The sequence below is a fragment of the Centropristis striata genome, chromosome 2 (genome assembly GCF_030273125.1).
Source record: "Centropristis striata isolate RG_2023a ecotype Rhode Island chromosome 2, C.striata_1.0, whole genome shotgun sequence".
Classification (NCBI taxonomy): domain Eukaryota; kingdom Metazoa; phylum Chordata; class Actinopteri; order Perciformes; family Serranidae; genus Centropristis; species Centropristis striata.
In genome coordinates, this window is record NC_081518.1 from 26,357,560 (window position 1) to 26,376,634 (window position 19,075).

The 19,075-nt window shown below is 38.4% G+C and overlaps 1 protein-coding gene across 1 annotated transcript in view; it reads left to right on the top strand.

Annotated features, from left to right (window-relative positions):
* Window positions 1–19,075, top strand: part of ddb1 (damage-specific DNA binding protein 1) — a 67,551-nt gene that overhangs the window by 15,968 nt on the left and 32,508 nt on the right. Inside the window, exons 9-14 of the mRNA XM_059348708.1 lie at window positions 1,255–1,371; window positions 6,426–6,528; window positions 8,535–8,610; window positions 8,698–8,806; window positions 11,516–11,694; window positions 18,405–18,568. Of these exons, the coding sequence (XP_059204691.1) occupies window positions 1,255–1,371; window positions 6,426–6,528; window positions 8,535–8,610; window positions 8,698–8,806; window positions 11,516–11,694; window positions 18,405–18,568 (748 nt within the window). The remainder of the gene's footprint in view (window positions 1–1,254; window positions 1,372–6,425; window positions 6,529–8,534; window positions 8,611–8,697; window positions 8,807–11,515; window positions 11,695–18,404; window positions 18,569–19,075) is intronic.

The following is a 19,075-nucleotide window of genomic DNA, read 5'->3' on the forward strand; positions in this document are numbered from 1 at the left end:
GATACAGCCCAATCACGGCTAGAAGTCGGACCAACTCAGAAATGTCTTTTGTGCGGAATAACACAGTTATAATTCCAGAAATTTGCCCAGAAGAGTTCACAAAATTGGAAAAAAGTAATTGGAGTGTCTGGCATCACAGCAAACATGTCTAAGACTTGCTCCTCTGTTGAACATTTTTGAGCCATGCTGCATTAATTTTATTGCTCAAATATGTTTTTATCTCCTAACGATCTCTGTTCGCTCTGATCTGCTGTGTGCAAGCAGTCTACAGTTTGGTCGACTTTTCACTGAATTTTTGTCACCTGATTGTTGATCTCAGCTGAGTCATTCAAGGTTTCTCTGTTGTGCTTCGAAGCACAGAATTTTGTTTTTTTACAGGCGCTGGTATGTGCTATCTGTTCATTTAAAAAACATCTCTGAATAGTTCTGCTGAATAGTCCTAGTAGTAGTAGTAGTAGTGTGTTCCTGAAGTAGACATAGCTTAAGGAACAGGAAACAACACAAACACTGAAATTTTTTAATTAAAAATGTTATAAAATATCACAATTTTAAGTTTAGATTTGGTTCTTTTTACTAGAGTATTGGTTTTGGTTTATATGTTGTCTGACAAGCACTGATACAAAAACTTTTTTTGCACAACACATAATGCAGAAAACGATGCTTGGGGTGATTTAGAAATTGTATTTATTCTGTATTATTCTCTATATATTATTATATAATAGTTTATTAAGCTACTTTATTTCATTTTTATTCATTCTTTTATTTTTTCATTTCTAGAATTGGTTGCTCATGTAATGTATTGCACATATAATGTATAATAATCAAATAAAAATCATAGGGTGCAAAATTGGAGCACAATCAAAATAAAAAAAGCCCTATTTTCATCCCAGTTGAAATATTCATTATATGGTTATAAATGGTTGGCAGTTATAAATTATTTTTTTCCCTCACAAATTGGTTTTTGGATTGGCCTTAAAATTCTATATAGGTCAGGCTCTAGTTTTTCTTCTGAAAAAATAATTATGCACACCATTCGTTTAAGGATATGAGCATCCAATGAAAATTCAATTACTGTTTTTTTGTTGTTGTTGTATTTTCAACATTTCTTTTCAAACTTGCCAGCAGCTTGTGGGTTGCTTTCAACTTTTAATCTTGATCATCTTTAATAAAAGTCTATAAAATGTGTATCATTCCTTTTCACCATGTTCTCCTTTCTCACTGATTTGTAAAGAGGGCTCTGTTGTTTCCTTGCAGCTCAACGTGGACAGTAACGACCAGGGCTCGTATGTGGCGGTGATGGAGACGTTCACCAACCTGGGGCCCATTGTGGACATGTGTGTGGTGGACCTGGAGAGGCAGGGCCAGGGCCAGGTAAGAACCAGACTCCTTTAGATTCCTTTTAATACTGTGAAGAAGAGATTTATTATTGCCACCAGCAAAGCAGGAATGCCATAACACATGTTCTATTACAACTACATATTGAAAGCAAATCATTCAGATGGAATAAAAAAGTCTTCTTGGGGCATTCGCCAGAGGATGTAGACATGACACGGTGATTACCGAAAACCCTCTTAACAGTCACTGGGTGCACTTTATAGCTTATGGTGAGTCTCCATCTGTGTTTTCCTTTTTATCATCCTCTTTTGTCACAGCCTCCAGGGAGTCTGGGCTTATGCCGCCACTGCAGCCGGCTTTTTGAGTCGTGTTAACACCGTTTTTGTCAGCAGAATTAAGCATGCAACATACAACCGCACTAACCTGCCACTAGCCAGGAAAGCCTGGTACAAGTATTCAGGAGATTCTTGCTGACATCAAATCCGTGGCTTCCTGTGCCTTTTTATAGGCAGTCTGGGTGTTCTGCTTTTGTCTAGTCTATTTTTTCGTTGACAGTGGTCCCTGTACACCTGGTGTTAATGTGCGCCCGGTACCCTATTTGCATGTAGATGTTGTTTCACCTCTGGTACACAAACTTAAATTGGCTTCCCGGTTTAATAGCAAAGAGGCAGATTGCTGCGCATGTTATTTCCTCTAATAACATTTACACCCTTTAAATCTGACAGTGAAGACCTCGTCTGCATCGTTCCCTGTCTGCATGTATCAGAACAATCCATCATCTCCTCTGTACTTAGGCTTGTTTACCTTCAGCACTTATCAAGCAGTTTGTATTCTGGATAAAACAATAGAACCCGGGCTGGAATTTGAATGTCTTTTTCTTGTTTATATAATAGCAAAATATAAATTCCTTGCATGTTAAGTGAAACAAGATGCTGAATGAATCTGTCAGGTTTTGGCAAATTCTTAACCCTCTGAACCCTAAGCAACTTCAGGGTGTTTTTTATTCTCCTGTCACATTTTATTCACTTTGGCCTTGTATTTCCCTGCAGTTTTTAAGTCCTGCACCTCTATGCAATCAGCACTATCATGGCTAGGAGTAGAGAGAGGTCAAAAATGTCTCTTGTGCAGAATAACACACTCATAATGACATAAATCATAAACATAGAAAGAAGAAGGGCAAGTTGAATTTCTCTGATGAATAGTTTTTTGTTAAATTGGAATAAAATAGAACTTTTTTATAACACTTTTCCAAGTGCCCACAAGTGTTGCAAATGTTGGAAATAAAAATGGGGGATTCAAATGCTTTACATATTGAACTATTTCAATTTTTACAGCCTCTACTTACAATTTTTCTAGTCCTTAAATCTCTGCTTTGTGTAAACAGCCCCCTGTTCTGGGCCAATTTTCAGTGAATATTTGTCACATGAAGATTTGTCTCAGCAGAATCAATCATGGTTTCACAGTTGCGCTGAGGAGTGCAGAATTGAATTATTTTAATGGCATCTATTTAGTGCAAACAGATTATTTTGGGTAGCATTTAAATTGAGACATGTCAAAATTATGTGATTTAAAGCAATATCACAATTTTAAGCTCTGTTTTGGTTTTCTAGCAAAAATGTACATAAACAAGTGACTCAATTAAGGACCGTCAGAAAGCTCAAACTCTGATTGCCATAACATTTTCTTTTCATGATAAACTATATATTTTGGAGATTTGTTTTACTCTTTTCAAACCTGCCGACGGGTTTTGGGGTTTAGAGAGGCAATACACATAATTCTAATACAATATTTGGACAAAACCGTTTTGATTTGAACATTTGTCCTTCGTTGTATGATTCAGAGAGGCAGGGGGAGATGAAACGGTGAAGTAATGAGTGGGATACAGTACAGAAGGTTTTGTTGGCAGGGCTGGACACCAGGCCTTAGGGTGCTTGATGTGGTTCCAAAGGCAGTGGTCCACTAGAGCACAGAGCCACTCTCTGGGTGCAGCCCAGCACACAATGAGCACACTGACTGTATTCAGCCACACACTTGAGCTCATATCAGCCATTGGAGGCCCAGAACTAAATCCAATAATTGTTTTTAATTTGCCATTTGCAGTAAATCCACAGAGCATTTGACCTGGTTAATTGGCGCGGACATATTCCAAGACAGTTAAGACAGGATTGATGCACAGGCTGCAGGGCAAAAATACAACTGGACCTCACTGAGGAAAAACATTTAAAAAACATGATGATTGTATTCACAGATGTGCTGCTGCAAACAGATTGAGGTTTATGAAGGATAGAATAAAATGAAGAACATTGATAACAAATACAAACATCCTGTGCAGATAATCAGGATTTAGTCAGTCCCGTGAGCGTGTGAGGGCATCTGAGAACACTGTGCGGTAGGTTGCCAGGTTCACTGTGGTGATTTCCATTAGGATGAAGCTGTTGGGTGGCAGGTGGTAGAGACTAGAGATTTTTTGGGCTCTGATATTAATCCTGTTAGTGTGCCGTGACTGGATGAATGAATAACATTCTGATGCTCTCCAGTCTCACTGTACAGACACCAGAATTATTTACCTTCAGGGTGTTGGTTTGGATTCCAACACTGTCGCCAATCTCACACATGCACACACATTTCTATAAACTGATTCTCAAATCCTTTACTGATATAACTGTTCGTGGTCTGACTTCAAGAGTAAGATTAGATTTCCCTTATTAGTCGCACGATGCGATTTTGAGAGTTACAGCAGCAAAGTTGATAGCAAAAAACATCAAATAGTAAACAGCAGTATAAACTGCAGTCTTTACCTTCACTTCTATTCTAACTTGTACTTTGGATGACTTTTAGTGAGAGCTGTGTGTATGACAGGCCCTCTAATCTTTAAAAGTTTAATCAGCAGCCTTAATAACAATTATAAATGTCAACAATTGCTTTTTGACTCATTAAAATTCCAACCAACATATCCATAATGTAATTTCGAGTTTTTGACTAGTTCTAATTAATGATATCTACATTTCATGTCTCACTAGACAAAATGTTCATTATTGATATCAACAATTAAATTGTCATGAGTTGCAATATTAATTTTAGATACCTGCAACTGTTTTGTATTACAGATATCATAAATGGAATTTTAGATATCTGAAATTAAATTCTGTCCTAGTCAAAATTACTGATATGTCGGCCTGGAATGGTAACTTGCAAGAATGTATTTCAGATATTTACGCTTGCATTTCAAAAAATATCTGAAATACAAATGTAACTAGAGAAAATTATACTTGTAATAATACTAGTAACAGTTATTTTCAGATTCTTTCTATATAACCAGTCAGAATTGAACTTGGGTACCAAAAAGGCATATCTATTATTCATAATCCTTTTTAAGATTAAGATTTCCCTTATTAGTCCCACAATGGGGAAATTTCAAGTGTTACAGCAGCAAAGTGGATAGCAAAAAAAAAAGGAAACAGCAGTATAAACTGGAAATATAAGAGAGGTATTAGCATAAACGTAGAAGTAAAAAATAAAAAAGTATTAACAATTTACAATATCAACAAGTAGAAATATATTTTAAAAAGTATTACCAATTAAACCAAAAATAAAATGACAAAAACATGTTTTCCAACTTGTGTAAATTAAATTGTAGATATACAGTATGTAACTGACTGACTGTTTTCTTTAATTAAGTGAAAGATACGTGGTGATATATATTTTCAACATGTGAAAATGTATGTTAAAATGTTAAAAAGGTAATGTTAAAAATAAAATTTTCACTACTACAAGGTCTACTGTTAAGGCTACTATTACTGCTTCAATCAGCACTGAACTCGGCTATGATAACTGCTATTGTGACTACTTGAGACAATAACAATGACCTTAAATGATTAGTAGTAAAAAGAACATTTAAATGAAACTGAAAAGTAATTTTTTAAACGATAAGATTACCAAAATTCCCCTGTTTGCACCCTTGCTTTGTCATATGTGATAGAAAACTGAATATCTTTGGGTTTTAGACTGTTGGATTAATTGATTAACAGATAAAATAATTAGCAGATAAATGATTAAAATAATTTAATGACAACTTTATAATTTGATAAGTAGCAGTTGCAGCTCTAATAACGGCATATAATGATATTACCCTGATATGTAGATACATTTTACTAACTGCATTACTTTATTTTCTGTAATTTTCTATATATATTAATATAAAAATAACAAATACACCTAACAGAATAATGATAACAGTAATGAACCACTTCATTTAGAGGAAAAACAGAAAGCGACCCACCTGAAATAATAACTTTCCCTTTTCTCCTTCACATAAATAACTAAACTAGAAGTGTATTAAAAACCATCCCGATGCCTTCACACTGCTCATGCTCTTTCCTCATTAAACTTCCTTTTAGGGTTGTCATCAAGTTAAGATCAGAAGTTAGTACTCACCAATTACCGTAGTAAAACTGGAGTTATCTGCTAACAACATAATTATAAGAGAATAGAAAGAGAACAGTAAAAATAACTGGATCGGCTACATTTTAACCCTCTGAACCCCAACAAGCAGTTTCAGGGTGGGTTTTTTTGTTTCTTTTTATAAACTCTTTTTACATTTGACTCACTGTGGCCTTGTATTTCACTGCAAGTGGGAACAAGTCAAAAAAACATTTTGTGTAGAATAACACAGTTACAATGACATAAATCATAAAAATAAAAAATGCAATTTGAATTTCTCTGTTAAAAAAAATCTTTTAATAGGAATAAAATGGAATTTATATATACAACACTTCCAAGTGTCATGAAAATTAAAAAAATGGGTCTCCACATGTTATACATATTGAACTGTGTGTGTTTTTTTTACAACCTCTCCTGTCCTCTCCTCTGAGCTCTGTGTAAACAGCCTGCAGTTGTGTCGGGTTTTTGGTGAAAATTTGTCACGTGACCGTCTCAGCACAATCAGTCATCACAGAAGATTTAATGTTTTTAACAGGATCTAGTTATTCCAAACGGTTTATTTAGGGTGACGTTTTAAATGAATCATGTAGAATAAAGTGATTTTGACCAAAAACTAAACCTATATCTTTGTCTTTCTTTGCTACTTTCAGCTGGTGACATGCTCAGGTGCATTCAAGGAGGGCTCCCTTCGGATCATCCGCAACGGCATTGGGATTCATGAGCACGCCAGCATTGACTTGCCAGGAATCAAAGGTTTGTGTGTTCCGTACGTGTGTCATCCTCTCAAGTCCTGACTTCATCCGGACCTTATTCCCTTTACCGACTTGACAGTAAAGCCACTTCAGCTGCACATCTGTTCGCCTCGCCTGGCCTGAGACGCCAGCTGTTGCTAGTCCACCGTCCGCATGTAAGCGTGAACAGATGGCTCAGAAGTGTCATTCGTTGCTCTGTGCTTTTAAAAGAAGAGGGACGTTTGCCAAGGTTAGATTTTTTAAAACATCTGCATTCATTTGGCAAACCAAGGAGCACTGCAGTGGAGGGCTGGGGTGATCGATGATGCAATCTCCCATCGCGATGGCTGACAGTCATCGACCACTCAGCCCAACATCCTGATTTAAGAGCCCCAACCTCCGTCCACACTTTCACCTCTAATTCAGTGCTGAAAAAGTAACAATTATGACTCATTTGATGGTGATTCCGCAACTGCAACTGAAGGTGCACATTGGAGCTGTCACATCAATAAATCTAAAGTAGAAGAAAATTCGTTCAAACTTTTAAGCGCATACTGATTTTTACGGTCAATGTAAAGCACTCACTGTAATTGTTTTTCTTACTGGTGAACAACGGAATCAAAGGAAAATAATTTCAAGTGAAAGATATCATCAATTGATTTTGACTAGTTCAAATGTACATTTGAGAGTTAATACGACACAAGCAAGGATGAAGTCAAGAAACATAGCAACAGTAAGTGCAGTGGCTTAAGTTTGAGTCCATTAGGACACAAGTGCTTTTAGGTCTCGCGATACTTGTGTAGATCAAATGTAAAGGTGTTCAGTAAAGAGTAGGGTCTTCAGTCTCTTCTTAAAGATTGATAAGGACTCAGCAGATCGGATGGAGTTTGGAAGTACGTTCTACCGGGGCGCTACAGAATCTATATATTCCATATAATGTATCTTATTGGTTGGGGAGTTGGCAGTGGAAAATGTAAACATGGAAATAAGCAAAGCTACATGGAACCAAACGTACCCCGAGTACCTTTGATTATACTTCAGCAGAAGTCCTTATAGAAGTCCTATTGCATCTGTCACTCTGTGTACACCTCACAAATGCCTGCACACGTAGCCCACAATCTGCTGTGTTTTTTGTTTAATTTCCTTCAATTGGGTCAGGTTACGTTTACAGTGCAGTCGAGTCAATCGTTTGGAAACAGACAGAGAGTCCCTCCTGCAAGTGGTTTTGGACTGGTTATATTTTTGTCCGCAGTAGAGTATGATTGAAACATTCACAATCAACCAAACCAACCGTGTCAAGGAATTAACTGCGCCAGAGTTTGATTGAAACAGACTAAACTTTGGGTCGTAAAAAGTGCCAAATGATGCATTTCTGGTAAAAGAATTAATAAGATGAAAAGACAGCCTTTTATTCTTAATGATGGATATATCCCCTGTAGTGGGTTTTGTGCTCATTTGAATTAATTATATTTGGATGCCTTGCGTCGTCCCTCGGGATGTTCCACTGTGGACATCATCATATGCTAATTTGCTGGACATCCTCCAACCCTCGTGCAGTGCCTGTAAGTGTCAAGCTGAGGAATCCCTTCAGGTTTAAGAATTGCAGACACCTTTTAATCCCACAAAATGAGGTCCCTCTCCCAAGACTGTTCCCTGACGCTTAAATGAGACACACAGGTTAGGCAAGGTCTGCTCGCACTTGTTAGGCTTCAGCTGTTTATTGACCATCTCTGCCCTGAGAGCCCCAGCTGCTGCCTCCTGCCCATGGCCTCTTGATGAGAGACAATTATTCACTAAGCCAATCAATGGCTCTCTGAGTGGGATCTGTAACCTGTACGCCTTCCAACATTTTAACATTTGACAGATGGAATACTTAAAGATCAGCTTGGACACAAGCTTGGATATTGTATTTCTTCCTGCTCTGCTAGAATTGGTGCAGAGAGAAACTTTTCTTTCTAACATCCGCTCTCTCTCTCTCTCTCTCTCTCTCTCTCTCTCTCTCTCTTTGTCTCTCGAATTGCCTTCAAGGTTTGTGGCCGCTCCGCTCCGAGGCAGGCAGAGAGACAGATGACATGCTGGTGCTGTCTTTCGTGGGTCAAACGCGGTGAGTGTTTGCCGTGCAGCATCCCAGATAAGCGTCGAGTCAATTCCGAACGCCTTTATCTTATCTTTAGAGTGTGTTTTCCCCCAGAGTGTTGATGCTGAGTGGCGAGGAAGTCGAGGAGACTGAACTCCCTGGCTTCGTGGACAACCAGCAGACGTTTTACTGTGGCAACGTGGCGCACCAGCAGCTCATTCAAGTTCGTAAACACACACACACACACACTCCTGTGATATATATAAAGTACATGTGCTGTCAGTGCGCTTCCCTGGAATATGCTTTGATTTCTTTGACATTGACACTTATTTGATATCTATAATTAGCTGTATTACACCCGGTTCAAAGCAGGAATTTTATTTAATTTCACATATTCAAAATTAATTATAGAAATGACTTATTCAGCTGTGGCCTTTCTCCATTTAATGAGATATACTTTGCCGGAGCTGAGTCATACATGATTGAAAGGGAAGTTGTGAATGTGAAGGGTGCAGTAGGACTTCATGTATTTTACACTTGGTTGAGATGAAGATTGCACTTCATTTAAATTCAAGTTTTTACCCTGCCTTTTTGAAATGAGGATGAAACCTGCTGGGAATCCTGCCAACTGTTAGACCATCAACCTTAAATCTTTAGGTTGTTATGACAACACGGCTCGTGGAACATTTCTACTTCCTCTCTTCTTCTCAGAGTCGGTATATTTAGCTTGAATGGGCTTTCACATTTGCACTTAGGTGACTTTTGTTCCAGGATTCAGCAAAGAAAAAGTCACTTCATATGATAAAAGCTGCACTTAAGGCCACTAACTGTATTTGGATCAGTGTCTAAAATGTACATAGTGATCATTTTCTAAATGTTTACTGCTGTGTTTCATCACCTTTTCTTTTAACAACGATCAGTATGCATTTAAGACACAGAGGACACTAATTGTTGAAATTTCTAAAGCAAAGTTCTTTCGAGGAACCTTATTACCTCTTTGAATCCCTCGCCCACTAGCACAAAGTTTTACTGCTTTTGCTCTAAATGTTGTGCCGCATAGCGCTAACAATTAAATTAAATTAGAACTGGTGACTGAGTGCAGTCTGTAGTGTAAAGCGCTTTGGATAACAGCGATATATAAGTGCACCATTTACCATTTAAATTAACCCTCCTCTTATGTTGCGGATCAAATTTACCCATTTCAGTTAAAAAATCTAAAAAAATATAGTTAAAAGTAATTTTCCATAAAAAGAAAAATATATATAAAATTGTAAAATAAAAATAATTAAAAATCAGTGTCCTGTAAAACCAGTGTATTTTATATGTAGGTCTTTCCAATAATTAACATGCCCTGGGTTATTTCTGTTCCTGAAAAAACGAACATAACAGGAGGGTTAAATTTGATGATATAGCCCATAATCACAAAATTCTCAACTTTGCCTCAAAGGGCTTTACAGTCTATTAAGGGCACCCTCTGTCCTTTTGACCCTCAGAGGGGTCTAGACATAAACCCTCAAATACCCCATTTAAAAAAGAAGAAACCTCAGAATGAGTAACAGTAAAGTGTTGTTGATATATTTGTTTATATTTGTTTTATAGTGAAATATGAATTTGGTGCAGACTTTCATGATCACCACAGGGTGAACTGTCATTTTTGGACTTGTTTGTAAAAATGTCATATTAAAAACTACTAAACAACACAGAAAACAAGCTTTTTACCTAATAAACAGCATTTTGGCATATCTTGTGAGCATGTTGATGTCTTCATTCAGTTTAAAACTGTGCTGTGCCTCCAATATGCTCTACTTCACAAAGCTGCTAGTGTGGCCATAGACTCGTCATCTCTTTGATAAAATAACCTCAACAGTTGTTTGGACCCTGGCTGTTTCCCAACATCGTGTACTAAAAAAACTTAAGTTCTTTTGGTCTCTTCAAATGTGTTGTATTTGTGCTGCAAAAAGTCTGATCTTCTTCACTGTTCTCAAGTCCTGCAGAAACATTTCTCGAAGATATGTTGCATTTTCACATCTTGTTACACCTCCATATAATGGTTGCGCACTAACAGTGTAGCACCTCCATTTATAGTTTGACTGTTTTTTGTAGCAGCTGCAGTCTGTTAATTTAACATTTTCAGCTCTTTGTGTTTCTTTCTTGTCTTGCTTCTTCCCTGCTGTATGGCTCTACACTTCACATTATTTGAGTTTTAATATTAGAATAGTTTTTCTCCTTTACATGAGGGCCTTTTAACAAGTCTTTTTGGTACATGCAATACAATATATAATGAAAATAATAGAACTTGAAAGCACAAACTTAAAAAAAAAAAAAAAAGTTTCTTAAAAGGGATTTCTGGGGTCAGAAAAATGTCTGACATTTATCCTTCATTGTTTTTTTAATATTTGTGTTGAGATTGAACTGCTGTATTCTCCTAAATAATACATTATAATTATTTCATGGGATTTAGTTAGCAAAATGACATTTTTATGGAGTCTTTATTTTGGCTTGTACATAAATTATTCGTCACTTTTAAACATCTATATTTGCGCCTCTAGGTTTGCTGAAAGTGTCCATTGTTTTGAAACATTATTCTCAGGGGTGCATGCACCATATGTTTAATAGCTGGAATAATTGAAAGTAATTTATCTTACCAACACCATCAAACATACAGGCTCATCACATTTCTATTTGCAAAAAAATGCTAATTTTGTAGAAAACCTATCTTTGTAATTAATCATAATTTCTTTTACACTCACAAAACAAAAGAAAAGAGAACAACAATCCTGGCACTGAACCGCTTGTAAACAATTAGATCTGCTTTGAAACTGATTCACCTTTTAGTTCCCAGTCTCCACATCATCCTCTCTGTCACTTTCCAGAAATACTGTGCAGAATAATATTCTAAAAAAGGAATAAAACTGTGTGTGTGTGCCTGCAGATCACATCGGGCTCTGTGCGCCTGGTGCTCCAGGAGAGCAAGGCATTAGTGAGCGAGTGGAAGGAGCCACAGGGCAGGAACATCAGCGTGGCTGCCTGCAACCACACGCAGGTGGTGCTCGCCGTGGGAAGAGCCCTCTACTACCTGCAGATCCTGGCAGGAGAGCTCAAACAGATCAGGTAGGACACAAAGGATGGACCCGCTGCCCTCATACTGATATTTACAGGTATCTTACCTCCAACTGCCACAAACACAGCTGATCACAGTCATGCTTTAAGCACTCTGAATCATACCCGGAGCTTCTTGTTGATATTAAATATACTATGTCAGAGTTCAACAGCAAGGATTGCCTGATTGCCCGGGGCAAGTAAAATGCCATGTGGGGCGTTTGATGTTATGTTGAGAAACCTGCAGACAGCAGCCTTAGTCGCTGCACATAACTTAAACATGTTTACAGCAGTCATTCTGCTGTTTGCTGTAGCCTACTAGCCTTTTTTTATTTTTTTATTCAAATTTTTGCCTTCACTGTTGTGTGTCTAGTTCCCTCTCTGGTATCCAAAAACGGCATTGAATATTGATTTTTTTCAAGGTATTGTATCAAAGTTAGATATTCCACTATCATGACAAAAGCAGTTGGTCCAGAAGTTGTTGTTTTTTCTCTCCAAGGTCCTTTTCATTATTTTCAATCAGGAGCAAATAAGTTAAGAGATGAAAAAATATGTTGTTTTTACTGGCCATCCAGCTACAAACACTAAAATGAACACATAAACAACTGCAGCTGACAACTAAAGAAATGTCTAAAAGGTCTTTCGGTTTACTTCTCCGGCAACTTACAAACAGTAGTGGAGCAGGAAAAGGTTGACTCTGATTGGAACATTTCTGACATCTTGATCAAGTAAATATGCTCACCGTAATTGACCTGAAATTTATCGCGAACACTAATCGTGATCATATAATCGCCCAGGCCTACTTGAGGGTCACCAATTCGAATCCCAGGACTGACAGATCAAGGTTTGAAGTGCACTGAACTGCTCCCCAGACGCAGTAATGTGTTGCCCACTGCTCCTAAGCATAGTGTGTTCACTGGTGTGTAAAGAATGGGTTAAATGCAGAGCACAAATTCAATGCTCACTGTGTGTGTGTGTGTGTGTGTGTGTGTGTGTGTGTGTGTGTGTGTGTGTGTGTGTGTGTGTGTGTGTGTGTGTGTGTGTGTGTGTGTGTGTGTGTGTGTGTGTGTGTGTGTGTGTGTGTGTGTGTGTGTGTGTGTGTGTGTGTGTGTGTGTGTGTGTGTGTGTGTGTGTGTGTGTGTGTGTGTGTGTGTGTGTGTGTGTGTGTGTGTGTGTGTGTGTGTGTGGTGTGGTGTGTGTGTGGTGTGTGTGTGGTGTGTGTGTGTGTGTAAAATCACAGAATCTTAAGCTTAATCTTAAAGGCCCTTCAAGTTCCCAAAAGAAAGAAAGAAAGAAAAAGCCTCTGGAGTGCCATATCAGGAGCCGATAACATCTTGTTTAAATAAAGATTAAACACGACATTAAATCTAGTCTTTGTAATTTATTTGATAACCAATAACAACTTGTAGGTGAGTAAAAAAATATACTTTGAGCAAGTAGATTTCGGACCCACTTATTGTTGAGCCCTGTACGTTACAGACAAATCCTTATTACTGAATTCAGGATGTCTGGAGATCTCCAGGTTTGACCTACAAAAAGATCACCATCAGCCCTGAGCTTTAAAGGAATTGTTTGACATTTTATATTCTTTCTTGGTGAAAGATTGGGACCACTCGTGTTTGTACAGTAAATATGAAGCTACCACCAGCTGCCGTATACATGCATATATACCCTCCATATCTACCGTACAGACATGAGAGCGGTATCAACCTTCTTATCTCACTCTCGGCAGGAAAGGGGAATAAGCCTCTTCCCCAAAATGTCAAACAATTCATATAAAACCCCGCCGTGTCTGTCTGAGTGTGTGATCGTGAGATGCCTATAAACTGGGTCAGCTTGCAAATTCTGAAATGCTTTAGAGTAATAAAAAAAAAAAAAAATCCTTTCAGTTATCATCTGTTCAGGCTGTGATCTTAATAAATATGTGCCAGTTAGCCAAGTATCTTATTTAATCTAAAGGTAACAAAGTTGACTGCAGAGAATCAAATCTTCAATCAGTAAACTGTGGTCAAGGTGAATACTCAATTCTGATTGGCTGCAGGGTGTCCATTAACTCCTGACACTGGACATCTACTCAGTATTGCTTCAGGTTAAATTGACTTTTCACTGGTCTGGATTAATTCACTGGCTGCTAGCAGCAATAGCAATACGGACGCAGCCAAAGCCTTCGTTTTCAGTTTATTGAAATTATTTCCAACGCCCTTCAGTGCCTCGTCCTCTGAGCACCACAGGATGGAGACTGGAACACACAAGCTGCACAGCGTACACTACCCCTCTGAATTTACTGGAAAAGTGATCATCATCCCTAAATTCCACTGAATGATTAACGGCTGCAGATCCGTCGGCATCACTGTGTGAGATTCCAGCGACTCCGTATCCGCTGCGTAGTGAGTCTGTCGTCGCACGGCCATCCGTCAGCCCTCGCAACACTTGCGCAGAGCTTCTATTTTTGACGGACGACGAAGCACGGCGCATCAATTCAGCACAGAGCAGATCATTCCGGGCAGAAAGTCGTGCAAAGACACAAAGTAAAACATCAGGTATACTTTCAAAATAAAATACCCCGGGTTCACGGCGGACTGTATTTCACAACTTGAAGACGTCATGATGGGCGGGGACAGACCTGAAGTCAACAGGTTAGAGGTTTTCACTCGTCTCTTCCGGTTATATCACTTGATTATGCGAGATCTTGTGCGCCCTCGGGACTCTGCTGTCCGCAACAGTGCGGATCACAGGCGGATCTGGTGTGTGTTGACGGACTGTGGAGGTACGCAGCCGTTGCAGACGGACCTGTTTCGGAGTTGAATCGCATCCAGTGGAATCCCGGGGTATTTTATTTTGAAAATATACCTGATGTTTTATTAAGTCTTGCATCACATTCGCTATGCAAGTCGCTGCTTCATTGTTTGCTTGTGAAACTCTTGATATTGATTTGGGGACAAAGGCATGTAGGGCTGGGCGATATGGCAAAAAAAAGGATCACAATATATTTTTTTCATATTGTCCGATCTCGATTATTATCACCATTTTTTTAATATTGTTTTTTAAGCTGCCAGTTGTTAACTTGTTTATTGAACTAACTTCCATTCAGTAATAATTTGTTTCTCTGTAAGTTTTCATATATCCCACGCTCTTGAATGCACCATAGCCGTTCCTACGCTATTGAATGCACCATACCTGTGTGTGAAGTGCTGTCTCGATACACTGCGGATAGGTTATGATTTCCTTTGCTCTTTCCCAACTTTAACCTGTTCCTCTCTGGTTTATTGTTCCAAGTCACGGCTGACCTCTATTTCGCTGCCCTCAGCTCTGCGTTTAGCTCCACGGCCGGTCATTCTGTTAACTTCTCCGGCAACTTACAAACCGTAGTGGAGCAGGAAAAGGTCGACTCTGATTGGCTGTTGTAACGCACATTTCCGACATGTTTGTTCGAGTAAATATGCTCACAGCTGATCACCGTAATCGAAACCGAAATTTATCGCAATTATATAATTGCCCAGGCTAAACGGCATGTCTGAGTATTTAGCTAGGCTTGTTATTTAACACCCTGTCAAATTATATTTACTCTTCGTCAAACGTACACATTGTTACAGACTTTGAATCGTGCTGTCATAACATTAGCTTTCTGGCCAAAGAGTTCTATGAGCTGAGCGAAATAGAAATATCTCCCATCGTCCAGTTGTATCGAATGTTTTTATCCTATTTACTGGAGTAGTGAATGTTTTCTTTGCATAAGGACCTTATGGGATGGTAATGATTGTCCCAGGCTTCAGTCAAACCCTCAGCCTACCAGGGAAACAGAGTTGTGGTTTGTGGAAAACATGCAAAAAACACATGAAAACTTAAATTATTATCCTATTTTTTTTTCTCTTTGAGGAGTGACCATGGTATAAGCAGGTTAATGCACTTTGAGGTGTCCATTATTAGGAATAAATAGCCTCTATGTCATGCATTATTTCCTGATAATGGACACCTCATCAGACATTAACCCACCAACATTGTGGTACCCCTTACTTTTGGTAAGAAATTATTCCAATTAATCGAGTAGCTGGTTAATTGAAAAGTTTATATGATACAACAGCAGAGAAGAATCACACATATGCTGAATACTCAACAGAGCTGTTGTTTGAAAGTTTAATTAATCAAACATTAATTTCTCTACTGCAGCAACTTTTCTTTTGCTGTTGTTATTTTCCTAACTATCACACCTTATTTTTTATTTCCTTTTTCCTGATTCGGGGGGAAGTTTGAGAAGAGGGATTTGCATCTCATTTTTCAGTGACTGGTGCAGAAGAAGTCTTAAATTTCTTCATATTCTTTTCACGTTGCTGCTGTGGTTTACCCTCATGGCTGTCTTTGTGCCACTACTGCAGTAAAACTGCTTTGAGCCACTATTTATTTATTTTTTTACAGTAGTTTAAAAAAAAGGAGAGGACACACAAAATGTTTTTCTTTTCTAGAGAAAGACACACAGTTTTGTAAAAATGGCCACCAGGCCTCCTTCAAGCACAAAGTGTTTGTTTCCAGCCTTGAGAGTGTTTGTAAGTGATGAAACAATGAAAGTGATGGAGTGAAGTGTCTCAGCAGAGCGATGAAATAATGTTTGGCCTACATCAATACACTGCTGGTTCGCTGCGAGAGTCACAAAATTCTGTAAATACTAGATAGTCATAGCTGGATAAAAAGGTGTTGACGTTGCAGAAATGCTCTTCTGCAATGCAATTAAAGTGCAAGAACTCCACACACCATACAGCACGTTATATTTGCATTACTGAGCAGCCTGGCTCTGTTGCAACACAGGAGATCTGGGCCATTTTTTAATTAAATTCATTCTCTCAGCTTTATATCGTATTTGAGATATGAGCTATGTGGATATGATCCTTTATTACAGCCTATGCAATTTTTACGAGTGTCAAGATTTGATGAGACTTTCCCTTTTAAGCTCACAGTTCAACTCAATTTTGGATTTTAATAGATTTATGTGACTGTGAGAACCCCTGCATGGCTGAGAACTGTTATTTACGTTTTCATATTATTTTTTCCTTTATAGGCTACATGGTATCAAGTGTGATATTATTGCCATGTTTTTCTTGAATGTACCAAACTAGGTCCATATTTTAAAGCCATGAATCATGTTTTTGATTTTGCACATTTTTATCCATTTATTTAGATTGAAATGATGACATCCCTCATCATTATTATTTTGCAATACATGATATTGTGACCTGTTTGTGGATAAAATTACAGTTTTTGTCTAATCCAGTGAATTAAACATTAGACAAATCAAGTCACATTGATGTAAAAAAATCGTTGAAAAATCCAATATTGCCTAAATATGCATACATTACTCCATGTTTGTTATTTTCAACATTGTCCACAGTGGAATTATAGAATCACAGATATTATGTGATAGCTGCCTTTAGATGTGTGAATAATCAGAGGCCCCACGATACGATTTTATCCCGATACTTGAGTCATGATACGATATTATTGCAATTTTAAGCCTTTTGCGTACGGTGAGTTTTGCGATACAATATATTGCAATTTAACTGTTGAACTGCATTTTGTGTCCACAAATTTAAATTCAATTAAGAATTATTTTGTCATATAATAAAAATATTCCAATTGAACTTAACAAATATCAAACATGTATGGATGACAACAATTGCAACTTTCCTCAGCTTTAAGATTCACTGCTTTGAATTTTTTTTGGAATAAAACACAAAAAACACTAACTTTGCAACTCCCAACACGATATCCTGATGCAAATGGTGCCTATAGATTCCTCAGATCCTCATATCTCCAGTATATTCCTAAAAGTGAGCCCACTACGGCCTCCGGAGAGGGAAAGAAAACGGCCACCAATCGGAATGCTAAATATCGATGCTTGGCGGCCATGAATTGATATAATATTGCCATACTACGCTGTATCAATTTTTTCCCCCACCAAGTTTCATGAAAATCAGGCCAGTAGTTTTTCTGTAATCCTGCTGACAAACAAGCCAAACTGAAAACATGACCTTCCTGGCTGAGATAATAATAAATAATGAAATAAAGACATAATAACAATGGAAGTATGGGAAATTACTCTTTTACTTGTTACAATGTCTTCTTCTTTTACCTGCCGTTTTTCACCTCAATGTGTGTATTATAGAGCAGGGAAACAAGGTGGCAGACATTACCTAGAAATACAATAAAATATCCAGATGAAAATAAATGAGGTTCCTTTGAACATTGACCATATTTCACAGACATTGTAGGTACCAAACAGACACAAGATAACTGGGAGGAATGGTAATGGGCAACTCTGTGATATAGTTGCTTCATCTTGACCATATATTGGTCAATTTGTCTTGGTCCGCTCTGGGGGAATATTTCATTTTTTCATTATATATATGATTAACCATATCCATCCAGTCCTCATCACAGAGAGCTCGGGGCTTTAGCCACATGTCTGGCTGAGACAAGATTCAGTGAGATCCCACCACAGCTTGATGGGAAATGAATGGTCGCCTGGTGACTAAAGATGGTGTGAACTCGCAGCTCAGCTCACCAGATAACAACTAACATTGAACTTATGTTCAGTGTCGCCAACACATTTATACTATTTATCATTTTTGTTCCACTGTGTGTGTCAAACTTTGTCACACAGAGTTCACATTCACACATCACGCAGCTCAGCTCGATGCGGCTTTTCTCACGTCCTCTTCATCTTCTCTTAGCACCACGGAGATGGAGCATGAGGTGGCCTGCCTGGACATCACACCTCTGGGGGACGGTGGCGGTGAGTCACCGCTCTGCGCTGTGGGACTCTGGACCGACATCTCGGCCCGTGTGCTCAAGCTGCCCTGCTTCACAGCCCTGCACAAGGAAATGCTGGGCGGAGGTGAGAGAAAAAAGAGGGGCAGGGTGCAATCGACAGGAGAAAAGGAAAAGTGGTTTCTGACCTGTGGAGAGAGATAGGTCGACGCACATAATGTCAGGTCAAGTGGAGTTTCTTTTCCTTTTTTTTATATCTACAGCCTGATAGCACATACAATGCCTCAATGGGCTCCACAGTTGCACAAAAGCATCAAATCCTTACCTAACCGAGCCTCTCTCAGAAATAAAGAAAAATCTTCACATTTAAAGAGGAAAATGAAAAGAAAAAATGTAGAAGGGCAAAATGTTTTTGTCACTCAATCCTTATTATCCCTTAACAAGCCATAGGCTGAATACAGGCCAGGAGAGGGGTCTGTTACCTACAGTTACATCCCCACTCAACCTTGACAAAACTATACGCTTGAAAAGCACAAAGTGCCATAGCTCGATCCGTATGAATAACTTTAATCTCAGTATGACTGCGACAGCGTTTGCTTATTTGGTAATGCAACTACAAAAATAACTCATTTTA